Raw genomic sequence first — 16,663 nt, 5'->3', positions numbered from 1 at the left:
TCGGAATTTTTGAAGAAAAAAGTCAGATGAAGCCCACACAGGATCGTAATATCCGACGGAATGATTCCATTGGACCTTTTCTGCTGGAAAGTTTGGTCATGTTTACGTGGCATTAGAAGACTGATGGGTTAAATCACTAGCCAACTTCTTAAATTTCAGAGTTTAAAATGGGGAGATTTTGAATTGAATGGATTTGGTCTATGTTTTCTTTCCCATGGCCTCAATGAGGGTGGTATTCTCGTGTGCCTACCGTATACGCCGCAGTTGTTTGTTCTACATTACTGACAATCTATCAGAGCCTAGAACCTTTAAATGTATATGTTGTTTACTTTCCCATTGTATGTGTTCTTATAATTATATGCATAAAAAGGATATGTAGAAATGTTATACGTGAAATTATCTCTAATTGGCTGTTTAAATAGAATAATACTGTTTTCTGCTGCAGTGCGCTTGGAATTAATAGGTTGCCTTTAATTTGATTTTAGAACTGCATCTAGAGCCCCCTGGTCTTCTTTATTCTTTTCCTAGACTGTCTGTCATGTCTTTGACAGTTTACCATTTCTTTTCTATGTTTTATTTTGCCTCCAGACAGTAAATGGCAGTTAGCTGTACATGCGCAATCTAGCCACATGAACAATTGTTACAAACAATTCTTGTACAAGCATGTAAGAGCTTAGGAGAGGGAAGGGGGAACGTCAGATAACAACCTATACAGCGGAAAACAATACCAATTGGTAGGGGAACTCCATCCCAATTGATTGATGTTTTCCTAAAGCAAGGTCGGCCATCAGGGAAGGTCTACAGACGAAGTTCCCTAAAAGGCAAAAGGAATTGGCCACACATGGCGGCCAGCTGTACATGTGCAATCCAGCCACTGAACAATGGTTATTGTGAACAATTCTTGTACGAGCGCATAAGTGTGCATTGGATGATTGTGCATGTTTTTGTTATGGAAAGGGGATGGGGGGAACTTCGGATATAAGTCTATCCAGGGGAAAACCATGCCAACTGGTTAGGGATCTCCATCCTATCTAATTTATTATTTTGATAAAGCAGGCTTGGACAACAAGCATCAGGAGAAATCTACAGACATACAAAATTTCCTAAAAGGCAAAAGGAAATGGCCACACGCTGAAATATCCCAAGGACAGATCGATTAATTGTTCATGTGAACAGCATGCACCGTGCCATGATCTAGCCCATGACAGAGGTTGGAGTCTCGGCACAGTACATGTTGTGCACCTGAACAATATTTCAGAGTGTGGTTAAGTCCTTTTACCTTTTTATATATAAGTTGTGAACATAATTAAGCTCCTTTGCAATTGTGCACCATGAAAGGAGGGGAAGCCAGAGGGACATTAGCAGCCATGTCTGTTTTCTCTTCCTTTCATACAAAGTTTCCTGATAGCTGGGTCAAATGTATTTTCATTTTTTCCATCAGCTAATCCCCGAGAGTTATTACCTTTTGTTTCCACTTGACCCTCCCTTCTAGATTATAAGCTCTAACGAGAAGTGCCCTGTGATCCCTCCTGTATTGATTTGTATTGTAAATGTACTGTCTGCCCTCATGTTGTAAAGCGCTGTGCAAACTGTTGGCGCTATATAAATACTATATAATCATAATAATAATAATAATAATAAAAAAATGAGGTGAAGCTATGCTGATTTTATCATTCATTCATGTGCATGTCCCCCTCAAATCTACAGCGACTTTACTTCCAAGTGCACTTTCAGTGCACTTGCAGTACACTTGTAGTGCAAAGTGAATTTGCCTTTAGTAAATAACCCCCAATGTGTCTTTATCAATGCAACACTAGAAACCCAATCACTGACAGCATACGAAGAGTTGTTTAAACATGGGCACTCATAAGTAAAACACAAATCTCTGGTCATTATTTTAACCTTGTCCAGCCAATAGGTTTGTCTATACAAACCTTGTCATTTATTAATCGGCCCACCTTCAGTACAGCAATTGCTTCACGTCATACTGTATGCATACACAACAAAATTAAGGGGTTTATCTTATAGAGTAGGTGTGTGTGCTTGTTTATTGTGTGGAGGTTGTCCTGTTGCAGTGATGGCGAACCTTGGCAAGCCAGATGTTTTGGAACTACATTTTCCATGATGTTCTGGCACTCTGCAGTGTAGTGGAGCATCATGGGAAATGTAGTTCCAAAACATCTGGGGTGCCAAGGTTCGCCATCACTGTCCTATTGCATTATGTTATCCTTTGAAATGTATGCACCATTTAATATAGAAAGTACATTGTGCCCCTAGTACATGGTTGATGCTCGCTAAACACTCTCCTTTGCTTTTTTTTCAGGCACTTCCAGTGTAGCAAGAGCATGGAGTGGTACATTTGATGAACTTCTGGGGAAGCAGATAGGCCTGTTTTTTAGAACCTATTTCAGGATGAATTCCCCTGGCCTGGCTGAATACCCTGACTTTTTTGCAGTTTGTCTTATTTTGCTTTTGTCAGGTAAGAATGTAATAACATCCAGGTCTTCTTTGCCTCCTCTGCACCATTATAGTGACAGAGTTGGAAGCGCTATTCTTAGCACTTCAGTAACTACATTTAGACTTTTGAAGGTTATCCGATCCCCTCTTGAACCTCTAGATATTGAAAACAAACTTTCAACTGATGCAGGAACTTATCACTCTCAATATTTTTAGGTTAGGTTCATAATTACTTTACACACACAGAACAAGAAGTCATAATTGCTGGTCTTGATGTCACATTTGTATCTTAAAAACTGTTCATACTGAGAAAACCGTAAGGATCACTTATTCATTTCCATTCACCTGTCAGCACATGTGCATGTAGCAGTGCCTGATTGGCTCTCAGTGATGACAATCCATCTTAAATCAAACATACAGGGGTTTACAGGAGGCTGATATCAAGACAGTATAAAGTATTTACTGTAGATTAAAACAAATAAATATAAATATATATATATATATATATATATATATATAAACAATTAGTAGTAAATTATGTTTTACAATGTATATATGTATTGAATTCAGCTTGAAAGGCAGACGAAGCTTGCAATTCTACTGCTGATAAATAATTTGAGACCACATTTGCTACTGCCAGCAACAAAGAAATTAAGTAATGAACACATTTTTGTTTTGTTTTAATAGATTTTTATTAGAATTATAAAATTAAGTAACTTGACAATTAGTGAAATTATTAAAATCTTACAGTCTGAAATTCAGAATAGATAGATTGCAGGGCTGACATGCTTGTGCCTATATAATATGATTTCAGTATAGTAATAATACATATACAGCATAGGTCATGGTTTTATGAAATGTTTAGTTACCTGAAAGAGGACACAATCTTAATTCCTGACAACACCGAAAAACTGTTGGCGAAACAGTGACTGTAGCCAATCAGCTTCCGTCATTGTTCGGTAATCTAACAGCCTTGGATGCCGGCTGTCAGAATACAATAGCCCACACTACAGATTAGTCCAGTGTGTGTGACCAGCTTTAGCTTTGCATGTATTTTAATAACAAAAGGGCCAAGAGGAAAATTCTGAGTTCTGATGTAGGGGCGGACTACAGATAAATCTCACTTTGGTGGCAGAACCATGGGAAATGGGGAAGGATTTTAAAATGCAGTACAACAGAGGTTTATAGTACAGTTGAAAACCATGTTCCTCTTCGTAGTTGTTCACATCCTGTTACACAGCACATGATCAGTCCTGACATTTATGCTAGTTCTATATACCGTACTTATCCAAGAGTCACAAACTTAAGATGAAAAGTAGGCTATCCTGACAGAAGTCCCCATAAATCTTTAAAAGTTAATGTCTCAAACATAATCATGCTTCTCATTAGCAGGAGATTAAGACCATGTGAATTAACTTCATAAGATCATGTGCTACACATTTCCTTCTAATTTCAAAATTATACAACACTATGTCTGATTTTCAATCATGTTTTCATGTCTAAAAAAATAAAATAACAGGATCTGGCTTTCAGTTCTAAATGATGCATGCGGTAATTAAGTACTGGTCCAAGCTTGCGATAATAATGCGATAACTATGGCAGTGGTCAGTCCCCCCCAGTTATTGGTTTAAAAAATAGGTGGGAAAGTGCAAGCCGGAGCAGGTGTCAGATAGATTTTGGTCAGGAGTTGTTTCTGGAGGCTGGCAGATGGCACAGCAAAGACGATGGAGCCTTTTGAATTCAGTCTTCTGGAATTTAAAAGAGAAGTCAGGTCCCTTACACACTGGGGCAGTGCCAGCGTTAGCAGTAAGGCCCCTTTCACACATGCGGACGATATGTCCGTATTTCATCCATCCGTTTGCGGATGAAATACGGGCATACATTCATCCCTATGGGTTAGCGGGTGTCTGCGGATGAGCATCTGCAGACACCCGCTATTGTCCGCCTCCGCAACTATCCGATTCTGCAGACGGAGGAAAATCCTATTTTTCTGTCCGTCTGCAGAGCAGATCGGACGAACACAGACAGACGGTCCATGCTCATCCAATCCCCATAGAGGAGAGCGGAGAGCTGACAGGGCGGTCCCTGCACAGTGTGCGGAGACCGCCCTGTCCGCCGCCGGCTCAGTGGGGACAACAGAGCGATCCCCGCTGAGCGTGAAAGAGGCCTTAAGCTGTTATAGTGGCACTTTTTGGCCACTAGCAGGCTTATTTTAACTCCCGCTAGCGAACAAGGAAAGGGTTAAAAGCGCTTTGCAGGCACTCCGGCAGCACTTTGCAGGCGCTCCAGCAGTGCTGCCCATTAATTTCAATGGGCAGGGTGTTTTGGGAGTGGTGTATACATCATTTTTTTGGTTTTTAGGTTTAACTCCTTGGTGCCAGTCGTAGGCAAATATGACTCTCTCGCCGCCTGGTCATTAGGGGCCACATATTTGCGTGAATTGCTGCCAATACACCTGTGCTGAGAGCATGCGGGCTGTACTCTCCCGGTACAGTTACAATCACCTAACTGGAAGCTCCTGATCGCTCCTCTTGACTCCTGTGACAGCCAATCATGGCTATCACGTGAGCTTGAGCCATGTCCTGCCTCCAGGTGTCATAAACTTGTTAAAGGGGCAGGAAGTGCCGGTGCTAAGAGGTTAAAGAGGAAGTAAACCCTGATGGGCTTACCTGTAGGTCAAAGTGGTTTGTAAGGGTTTACAACCACTTTAATACTGCTATGGATCTATATGAAACACATTTCTAAGTAACTCATGCTCTTTAAAAGATCACAAAACAGCTCAGGGCCTGTGTCAATGGCTTTTGTTCACATCAGATGGGTTTTGCACTCCCATTCAGTTCATGGAAACACAAAACCTGCATGGAGCAGGTCAGAAGGAGGTCAGCTGTCAGGGAATTCTGAATGATCTCGGGTGCATGTCAAATCCAAAGCCCATCAACACAGGCCTGTAGTGTATTATAAACAGGCGTTTTTATGCTATTCTGTAAAAAAGGCTCCTCTAATAAGGTCATTTGATTATCTTTCCATTACAAGATTTTGTTTTCAGAAGTGGTGAAGGACATATGGCAGCAGACCTGACCTTTTTCTGACACACAGATAATTGCTAAAAATGCTGTTGTGCTTGGGTGCCTTTTGGAATAAATGGTACACAAGTGATCATATTTTAACATGCATTGTGGAAATGTTCCTTAGGCTGGGTTCACACGTGCTGCCACCACAGTTCACATCAGGGGGTCCGGTGCATCCCTGTACACTGATTCAGGGACAAATTAAGTCAGAATTTCTGCCTGAATTTGCACCTGATTTGAAGCCAAAGATGCACAGGACCCTTTGCAAATGCGGACCACGGCTGCCCCAAGGGTGTGTGAACTGGCTCCATCAAGAGCTGGTCACACTTTCATGTCATACAAATTGGAAACTGAGAAACCCACATCCAATTCGCATAAGTGTGAACCCAGTCTAAAAATACACATTTATGCAATGCATCGGTGTGGTTGGGCCCTAAGGATTAGCTTTTACACCTTGTAAATATCATTTTCTATTTTCTAGGATTGTTGTCTTTTGGGGTGAAAGAATCTGCCTGGGTGAACAAGGTGTTCACAGCTATCAATGTGCTTGTCCTCCTGTTTGTGATGATTGCTGGGTTTGTGAAAGGAGATCTCCACAACTGGAAGATAACAGAGTCGTTTCTCCAGAATATCTCTGCTCCACCAGGGTAAGGCGCACTTTCTTCAAATGCCTCATTTTGCATTGTAACTGTAATTATAAGCACTATATAGCTTCTAAAATGCCTAATAATAATAATAAAAGTGTACATTGTCCACCATAAGTATAAGTTGCCATGCCTGAATTCCTACTTTTATTCTGCTGGTGGTGTTACAAGCTGTCTGTATTATATCTAATATCATCCATGGCATCCAATTTTCCAATATATTCTGCTTGTATACGCCATAAATGGCACTGCAATACAGGAGATCAGAAGCAGAGCTATTTATTGTTAGTACATCTGTGCCAGAACCTGGGATATGAGGCCTGCTGTCACCATGTGTAATTTAGTATTTGGCCCCTGTGCATACTGTGCCTATTTGCAGCTATAGCTCCCTCTACCCACAGTAGAAAATATGTTTTAGAACCACTTAGTTTGTTTAATCAGAGGAATGGCAAGGCTTATATTTTGCTTTGTGCTGTTTAATAATGAACAATATCAATGGTAGCCACTGATACTCCAGTTCCAGCTCATTTGCTTTTCCATTTATTTAAATGAAACCTGTTTGGAAAAAAAATGTAGGCGATCATTGTCTTTCTTACATAAAATTAATCAGTGCAGATTATAAAGATCAAAAACCCCAAAACAAAAAATATTAAAAAATATTAAAGTTGCTTGCTGAACACTGGAGTATTATTTCACATCACCACAACATGATATTTACAAACAAGAAGTGCAGCGCAACAACATTTTAAAGGGGTTGTAAAGGCAAAAAATGTTTCTATTTCCTAATGCATTCTATGCATTAAGCTAAAAAGCCTTCTGTGTGCAGCAGCCCCCCTCAGCCCTACTAAAACATATCTGATGACCCTCTCTGTCCAGCGATGTCCATGAGTGTCTCAGCCAGGGGAGGCCCATCCATTAAGGGCGCATGGGCGCCGCCTCCCCTATCCATTGCCTCCACCCCCGTATCCATGCATCTGGCCCATTTCAGGATGCCGGGTGCATGGATACCAATGTGGGCTGGGTGTTTTTTTTGAAGCACCGATTAGAGCGAGGGGCTCAAATAGGCTTCACAATAGGGTGGGCTCGGGGCACTGAGAATGCACCCCTAGCCCACCCAGGTTTGTGAGAATAGCGAATGAATGTTCCCTGTTCTTACACTGAAGCACCTCTCCACCAATCAGGAAGTGTGGCTCTGGGATCTGGTTCCCAATTGGCTGAAAGGAGAAGCAATCTGATTGGCTGCCAAGGGGGAGGGAGGAGACAGAAGCCACAGAGCAGGCAAAGGAAAGCCGCTTGTGATGTCCGCAGAGGAGAGCTGGGGAAGCCGCTCATGATTGCTTGCCATGGATGGGGTAAGTGCACAGGCCGACCGACCCGACTCGACCCAACCCAACTAGGTTTTGGTAAGTTTTCATTCTTCCTTGAACTCTCTTAGTATTAAGATGTGGTTGCGATGCACTTCTTGTTTGTAAACATCATTGTCTTTCTTTCTGAAAATGCTAGCTGCCATGTTGTCATGCTGATCATACATCATTATTTTCTATGGCAGGGCCCATAACTTATAAAGAGTTCTGACTTCATGTGCTATATGTTTGTCACAGGTCATTATTTAAATTTAAATTATTGCCAATGGATGAGCATGTAAGTCAGGCTACTAACGTTTTAGAAGGAAGTCAGCAATTGCAGCCTCCATATTTCTTTCAGCACAGTTATCCTTTAAAGTGATTGTAAACCCTAGGACAAAAAAGCAAACAAACCTGCAAGACAAAGGCATAATGAGCTAATATGCATTGCATACTAGCCCATTATGAGTTACTTACCTGAGATCGAAGCCCCTGCAGCCGACCTCGTACACTGCTCCGGCAGCCGACATTGCTCCCGGTGGTTACTTCCGGGTATCGCAGGCTCCAGCAATGTGATTGGCCGGAGCCACAATGACGTCTCTCCTGCTGTGTCACACATCTCTCAGAATCTGCTTTCTGAACTACAGAGGTGCTGAGAGGCAGGATTTCAGGAGGTGGAGTCAGTACAGGATTGCTTGCAGGCAGCAAGGTACCATGGGATTGTGTAGTCCTTAGAAATTGAGAGGAGAAGCTGAAAAGCATGCAGGGAATATAGGAAGTTGTGGGGATGGCCAGCAGACAGGCAACACTCATAACATTAAAGAAGAATTTTCAGTTAAACTTATATTGGATTATCAAGTATAATTATTGTTTGTGTTGTTATTACAATGCTGATGTTATAAAATTAAAGTGCTTGCGTAACCTCCTTGGCGGTTTTCCCGAGTGTGGCTCGGGGTGAATTTTCAGTACCAAAAGCGGTAACCCCGAGCCACATTCCGGATTGCATCGCAGGATCCAGGTTATTTACCTTGTCCCCAGTGCCCCTGATGGTCTCCCCACTCTGTGTGCGAGCCGTGTCTCTGCTCGATTCATCACAGTGCTGAGCTCCGTTGCAACTCACGGGGACGGAGCACGGCGCCAAATTCAAAAAGTTAAAAACAAAGTTAAAAAAAAACAGATTACATTACCGTATCAAATTATTTCACATCCCCTTTGTCCCTAGTGGTCTGACCAGTGCCCTGCATGTAGTTTTATATTATAAATACTGTTCTTTCTGCCTGGAAACTGGAGATTGTCCATAGCGATCAAAAAGCGTCCCTTTACATCAAAAGTGGTTTTAAACCAGCTAGAAAACAGCAATAATAAATTAGAATCATTCGCAGAATTGAGCGATAGTGATTTGTGGGGAAATCTGTCATCAAACACTGAAAGTAATGACAGCGAAAATTCTGCAACTGAGCAAATTTCTGTGTTTTTGATTTGATTACATTATTGAATAATTATTATTATTATTATTTATTATAATTATTTATAGTTATTTCTTATATTATAATTTATGATTTTGTGTTTCAAACTTTATCATATCCGGGATGTCTACTAGACTCTTGTTTGGACAGATTTAAGTGTGTTATGCTAAAGAATTAAAGGCCTACAATATAAAATGCCAAATTTTCATGCAAAACATTGTACCGCTTTGAGCATCAAAAATCTGAAATAATCGTACCACCAGGGAGGTTAAAGAACTCCTTTAAGTGGGCCTTTCAGCCTAGGGCAGCATTCAAAGTAAATCTGTCACAAACATACACATTCATAAAATCTTTCAAACAAAATTTAAATGTTCTGGACATTTTTGCGTGAATTTTGCTAAGACTTGACCATACACGATTCACTTATTTTTGTTCAACCAGCAGGTTGAATGAAAAAAAAAAAAGATGATTCCCCTATTCACACATTCAAGGTGGATGGGGGAATCACTCCCTCTGATGCCGCGTACACACGACCGGACTTTCCAGCAGAAAAGGTCCGACAGACTTTCGACGGAGTTACGACGGACTTCCGAACAAACTAACTTGCCCACACTCGAACGGACTAAAGTCAGTTCGAAAGTCCATTCATTTTGAACGTGATGACGTACGACGGGACTAGAAAAGGAAGTTCAATAACCAGTAGCCAATAACTACCCTTGCGTCATATTTGGTCCGTTGGACCAGCATACAGACAGACGGTTTTTCCTGATAGGAATTGAGTCCATCAGACAGATTTGAAACATGTTCTATTTCTAGCTCCGTCTGAATTTTTTAAAGAAAAACGATCAGACTATCCCACACACGAATGATTCCGTCAGACCTATTCTGCCAGAAAGTCCGGTCGTGTGTACGCGGCATGAATTATTGTTATCTGACAGCAGGAAGCTCTCCCGGCCATCAGAATACAATGATCGCTGTTGCTGGCAATAGGCAGCGGTACTGGTCATTCAGCAAAAAAGTTGACAGACACGGGTGTTACACAGCTCGATCAATATAACCAGCCAGCCTATACACGGATCAAAATTAGGCAGACCCCTGATAAACCAGCTGAATTTCGATCCATGTATGGCCAACTTAAGGCTTTTCCTAAGAATTTTGTTTGAAAGTCTGTCTATGGCCAGCTTTAAGCAATTGGAGTATGAAGGGAAAATAAAGGGAAAAACACCTAAAAAAAACAAATGCAGCCACCACATCTAAGCCTGCAATATGTCACATGGTTGCTCTTGAATTTAGATACACATTTAATATATTGTTGGAATTGCTCAGTTTTGTAATTGGTTTATTTAAGGAGAGGAGGTGGGGGGTATTCTTGGGTTTAGATGCACTTTTAATATGTAGTTGGAACTGCCCAGATTTGTAATAGGTTTATTTTAAGGGGGGGGGGGGGGGGTTGATAGCTTTTTTAGCAAGGCTCTGGATGTGTACATTTCATAGGGCATGGCATAAAATAATCTCTACTTTGCAATTCAGTTTAAAGTGGTTTAGAAGATGACTCAGAATTACAGAGAAGGTTTTTTCCTTTAAGGTCGTGCCTTTTTGCAAGCACATTATAACAGCTTAGTATAGACAGAATGATGGTAAATAGATGACTTTGGATTGGATGCCTTTTAAATATTGCTTATTGCACATTTTGCTTTGCGTTTAAGGTATTGATCTAAGTTCCATAAAGATTATTTTGTTTGTTCATGTATGCGTCATTATGACATAAAAAGTATACTGATTATGTGAGTATTTTTTGTAGAAAAATAACCTTGAAACATAAAAGCTGTTTTACTCGTGTTTATCTTTTTACCAATCAGAAATTTTGTGTCCTATGAAAATGTGACAAGTAAACATGGTGTCGGAGGCTTCATGCCATATGGAATGACTGGGATGCTGGCTGGAGCTGCTACTTGCTTCTACGCCTTCGTTGGATTTGACTGCATTGCAACAACCGGTGAGAACCAGTGGGAACACTTTAAATAGACCCTGAGGCCTTGATCGGCATGTTGAGCAAAGCTGGCTAGAATGTCAGCACAGACTTGGAAGATGGTATTAAAGTTAACTCTAAAGGCTAGAATACAAATGAATGAAAAGCTGTGACATCATACAAATATATGGCTCCTAATTTCGTTTTTCGTTTTTTTTTATATGTTGTTTATTTGTATGTTGGCCTTCTTTTTTTTTATTATAAGTCCAAAAGATAATTTTATAAAAGGTAATCAATTGAGTCGTGGGTATTAGCTGTACATTTTTAAAATATATTGTTATTTTTATATTCTCCAGTGAGCAAAAATACCCTAATGCCGCGTACACACGATCAGATATTCCGACATCAAAATCCTGGATTTATTTCCGACGGATGTTGGCTCAAACTTGTCTTGCATACACACGGTCACACAACTGTTGTCGGAAATTCCGAACGTCAAGAACGCGGTCACGTACAACACGTACGACAAGCTGAGAAATATGAGGTTCAATAGCCAGTGCGGCTCTTCTGTTTGATTCCGAACATGCGTGGAATTTTGTGCTTCGGAATTGTGTACACACGATCGGAATTTTCAACAACAGATTTTGTTGTCGGAAAATTTGAGATCCAACTCTCGAATTTTTGTTGTTGGAAATTGTGACAGAAAATGTCCAACACATGGTCGGAATTTCCAACAACAAGCTCACATTGAACATTTGTTGTCAGAAATTCCGACCGTGTGTACGCGGTATAACAATTAAATTATTTTATTTGCTAACTTTTGATCTGCTAAATATACCATTAAATGCATTTTTAAATAAATTTACTGTAGTGCAAAATATACCTGTTGATTTTGCCAGAAATTGTGTGACCTGATGTGCTATCTGCCTGTGCACAAAGAGTGATTATGGAGATGGGGAGGGGGAATGAGATGAGGAATGGTCTGTGATCTTTTTAATCCATTAGAAATGAAGTAGGCAGGGCTGACACCATGTGCTTAGGAATTTAAAGCTGTGTTGTCATGTCAAAAGGATTGTAGGAACATACTATGTTTCAGGCACACCAGCAATTATTTTTCTGTACTTACATTGTGTATAAAACATGGGGAAGAGTGTATGTATTCCCGAGAATTACTAAATATGTTTGTTTTTTCTTTTTGACTTCATATACGCTTTTTAAGTAGGCTATTTACAGTCAGTAAGGGCTCTGGCTAGTGTGTTGCTTTTCTGGCACAACAGTTCTTAGCGTTCACCTAAAGCAAGTAAAAATAACAGTGTTCCTGGATTGTCTTTAATGTTATCATATCCTACACATTATTGCACACCCTAAGGCTGCTTTCACACTGGGGCGGGAGCAGCGTCGGCGGTAAAGCGCCGCTATTTTTAGCGGCGCTTTACCGTCGTTTTAGCGGCGGTGTGCGGGCGCTAGCGGGGTGGTTTTAACCCCCGCTAGCGGCCGAAAAGGGGTTAAACCCGCCCGCAAAGCGCCGCTGCAGCGGCGCTTTGCCGGCGGTATTGCCGCGGTGTCCCATTGATTTCAATGGGTACGAGCGGTATAGGAGCGGTGAATACACCGCTCCTTCACCGCTGCAAAGATGCGGCTAGCAGGACTTTTTTCACCGTCCTGCCAGCGCATCGCTCCAGTGTGAAAGCCCTCCGGCTTTCACACTGGAGTTAAAGGGGCCGGTTTTTTTCAGGCGTTACACAGGCGCTATTTTTAGCGCTGTAACGCCTGAATACCGCCCCAGTGTGAAAGCAGCCTAAATCTTACCTCTGCTCTACAGAAATTCTTAAAAACTTAGCCTACATTACAAAAAAATAATAAATGCTCATATATTTACAGGAAGAAATGTGCAATTATTATGTTTTTGTAAATCAGTAGATTGTGAGTGCAAAGTTCCTGCAGACTTTTCCTTCAGCTCCATGTCAGTACCGAGGTGTATACTGTATTTTCCGTTAGAGAGCTGGAGCAAGAGGAACAGTCAATGGACTACGAGTGTAGTTTATGTTCTATTGAGAGCCACAAGTCCATCTGCCACCAGATGGCCATGAATGAACAAAAGCCTTCATTCATTCACAGAGTTATGCACAACCAAGCAAATTTAAAAAGTGACAGCAGCTGCAGGGGAGAAGAACCTCTGCACCAACTGTAGATACAGGTGTAACCTGGTTTACACTGCATGTGATGTCACCTGGTCACATGAGGTGTAGGAGGAAGCTCTGAGTGATTATGAAGTCTCCTGGGATTTCAGTGTTGTGCCGTATTCTGATAATAGATAGACAAATACACAGAGTGTGCCGTAAGTCATGGGAGATCTGGGCATACTCATTCTAAAGAACAAAAAGGATTACAACAATGCTAAGCAAGTAAGGAAATATCTACAAGCAGTGTTCATTTGGGTTTTTTATGCTGCTTTACATGGGATAAAGTTGTGGGGGAGGTTTACAACCACTTTAAAACAAATTACTGTACTAACCATGTGAGGTTAGTTTGGCGATCTCCCCCACTGTGCCCTCCTCGCCAGAACACTTTTATCAGCGCTGTCAGTCATTGGCTGAGAGCACTGATCGGGAGTCGGTCGGATATTGGTTTTCCAGCATGCACGTCTGACAGAAGCCAGCCGAACAGCTAGCTTCTGTTGGACTGACCAACATACACACAGGCCAAATGTTGGCCGGTGTGTACCCGGCTTAACTTTTGAACTTTATGTAAATACTAACAATGGACTTCTCTAATCTGCTCAGTTGAAGACATCTTGTGAAAGTTCTTTGATAAGTGCAAAACACCATGGGAGGAATCCATTGAGCCTATAGCTTCCAGTACCTTCTCTCTGTGCACTAAAATCTCCTTTGTGAACCACAGAACACCTTCTCCTATGTTATGAAGATAAGAGAGAGATGTTCTGTAATGCAAATCAAAATCAACCAGCTACATAGAGGCGGTACATCTTTCCAAAAATCCAGTGAGCTTGTAGCTTTCTGTGCTCTCTGCCTCTGCTGGGTGTCATCGGTTAGCATTGTTCTCTCTGTGGACTAAAGAGCACTATTTGTGATGGAAAATGGATAAGGAGAAGGCATTCTCCTCCACTGATACAGTACAGACACTGTGCAATGTCACCCTAACAAGTGTGCTACTAAGGACTGGTAAGCTGCAGTAGATCACATTTTTAGATATTTAGATTTAAGTTTAGATATGCTTAAAAGAGTAGTTATTAGTAGGAAGGGGTGTATGAGGTGAGTATATTATTATGTTTGCTTGGTAAAAAAAAAAACTCAGTACATTTTTGAAATACAGGTCAAAATGCTGATAAAATACTATGACTGTGGTTCTATTTTCCTTTTTGACTTGCATATCTGATCATGTTGAAACATTGATTAGTGAATATTTCTCAACCTGTGCTTTGACCTGTTTACTTGCAGGGGAGGAAGTACGGAATCCACAGAGAGCAATACCCATTGGAATTGTGACCTCCCTGCTGGTGTGCTTTATGGCGTATTTTGGAGTATCAGCAGCTCTGACCCTAATGATGCCATATTATTTGTTAGATGAGAAGAGCCCACTGCCTGTTGCATTTGAGTATGTTGGCTGGGGTCCTGCTAAATATGTTGTGGCTGTCGGTTCTCTTTGTGCCCTCTCAACCAGGTAAATACCTTACTACAAGATCTAAAATGTCAACAAGACAGAATTCATTATGTTGAAATGAGTGCATTGTGCTGAATAGGGAACATAGTATGTAGAATGGCTTTCTCTAGATCATACTACAGTTGTGATTCTTGTTGTGGTATTAACCACAAAATCAAAACTGTAATATATTGCAGCTTAACGATGGGATGACTGCATTCATTATATTTAGGCCTCTTCACTCCGTTTTCACCTGCTGATCTGGCCAATAACACACCTCATATATTAGTGAGACACAACTCTGAAAGAAGGAGCACAGGAGTCACAGAAGACAGCAGCATTGTCAGTCTTGGTCCGGGAGGGAGTGTAATGCCGCGTACACACAATCAGACTATCCGGCAGACAACCCGCCGGACTTTGCAGTGAAGGTCCGCCGGACTTTCCGAACGCACACACACGACCGGACTTTTCCATGCGGCCTGGTACGGCTCAGGAGAGGGGGGGCTCGTCCCCACCACCCATTTCCTGACTGACCAGGCTGCGTGCTCAGATAAGGGTCTGCTATAGACTTTTGGGGGGACCCCCATGGCGTTTTTTTGGCATAGGAGTTCCCCTTTAAATTTATACCAGGTGACGGGGCTAGCGAGGTGTCAATCTCACCGATGGATGTGGCGACATTGACTTCCTTGGCTAGTTCCGTCTACCTTGAGCCACATTCAAAATGAACGGACTTTACTCCGTATGTGGGCAAGTCCATTCATTTCGAAAGTCCGGCGGACTAGCACACAGACGAGTGGATTGTCTGCCGGACTGCCGAGTCCGACGGACAATTTTGAGTTAAGACTTCTTTCAAAGTCCGCCGGAGCCCACACCACACACGCAAATTGTCCCCTGGACCAAGTCTGCCAGATAGTCCGATTGTGTGTACGCGTCATTAGATGTAATAGCAGATTAAATACATTTACAAATTGAAGCCAAATTCCAGATCACAGATTATAATCTGTAAAAGCAAACAGTTTTTTGGGGGGGGGGGGAAGGTTTTACATGAATAAATAAAAGCTGATCATTGTAAACACACCTGCCAAATGGTTCGTCTCATCCCTGTAAACTGATACATCTGGAAGAGAGCTTGTTTTAAAAAACAACAGACTTACCAGATGAAAATATGGGAAAGAAAGACTAAGAAAGATAACCAATGCAGCAATCACATCTAAGAATTGGTACGCTGCAATATATCAAATATTTGCTTTTGGATTTAATACCGGTTTAACTTTGAAATTTGCTAAAATATAATTGCAGCCTGATTCTCCAAATCTGTTTGAACCAATAACTGTGCATTTTTTTTAAGGGTCAATCATTTGGGCTTATTTGCTCAAAGAATATTCTATAATGGTTATTTTATTAAAATGTATTAAATTGTTCCTATCAGCTCACACACAAGTTGGTTGTATAGTGGGATTAGAACATTTCCCTCTAGAGAGTCATTGTACCCAGAGCCACTTCTGCCATTCTGTCACTTTGTGCTGGTCTCAGTCTTAAGCCCCATACACACTATCAGATTTTCTGCTGATTATTTTCCTTCAGATTTACCAAAACCATATAATATGAGGTCAAACCTTAGGAGTTTCAATGTGTATGCAATCAGGCAGGCCCTTGCACTATATGGTTTTGGTAAATCTGAAGACAAAATTCAGCAGAACATCTGATAGTGTGTATGGGGCTTTAGTGTGCCTGGAAGCCATGTTAGCATATTGAAATATTATGTATTATCACCTGTAGGAAGATCAAAAATGTCCCCATTATCACAAGTGATGTTCCAAACACGTAAATGCATATGAAACACAAAGTGCATGATGAGATCTGTCATTATAGTCAGTTGCATGTTTTATATGTCTGCATTTTTCCATATAGTTCCAGTGACATTGACTCTAGGGCAGTGATGGCGAACCTCGGCACCCCAGGTGTTTTGGAACTACATTTCCCATGATGCTCGGCTACACTGCAGAGTGCATGAGCATCATGGGAAATGTAGTTCCAAAACATCTGGAGTGCCAAG

At 41.3% G+C, this 16,663-nt stretch overlaps 1 protein-coding gene across 4 annotated transcripts in view; it reads left to right on the top strand.

The window, feature by feature from the left end:
• SLC7A2 (solute carrier family 7 member 2) overlaps positions 1-16,663 on the top strand; it is a 156,518-nt gene that overhangs the window by 99,502 nt on the left and 40,353 nt on the right. For all 4 annotated transcript variants that reach the window (XM_077477400.1, XM_077477403.1, XM_077477402.1 and 1 more), the window contains 4 exons: positions 2,324-2,479; positions 6,007-6,172; positions 10,838-10,974; positions 14,406-14,628. In XM_077477400.1, the coding sequence (XP_077333526.1) occupies positions 2,324-2,479; positions 6,007-6,172; positions 10,838-10,974; positions 14,406-14,628 (682 nt within the window). The remainder of the gene's footprint in view (positions 1-2,323; positions 2,480-6,006; positions 6,173-10,837; positions 10,975-14,405; positions 14,629-16,663) is intronic.

Source organism: Lithobates pipiens, unplaced genomic scaffold, assembly GCF_037356315.1.
Source record: "Lithobates pipiens isolate NorthernLeopardFrog02 unplaced genomic scaffold, aLitPip1_a1.2 Scaffold_13, whole genome shotgun sequence".
NCBI classification, from domain to species: Eukaryota; Metazoa; Chordata; class Amphibia; order Anura; family Ranidae; genus Lithobates; species Lithobates pipiens.
The sequence above is the reverse complement of the archived record's forward strand: the minus strand, read 5'-3'. Positions and strand labels throughout refer to the sequence as shown.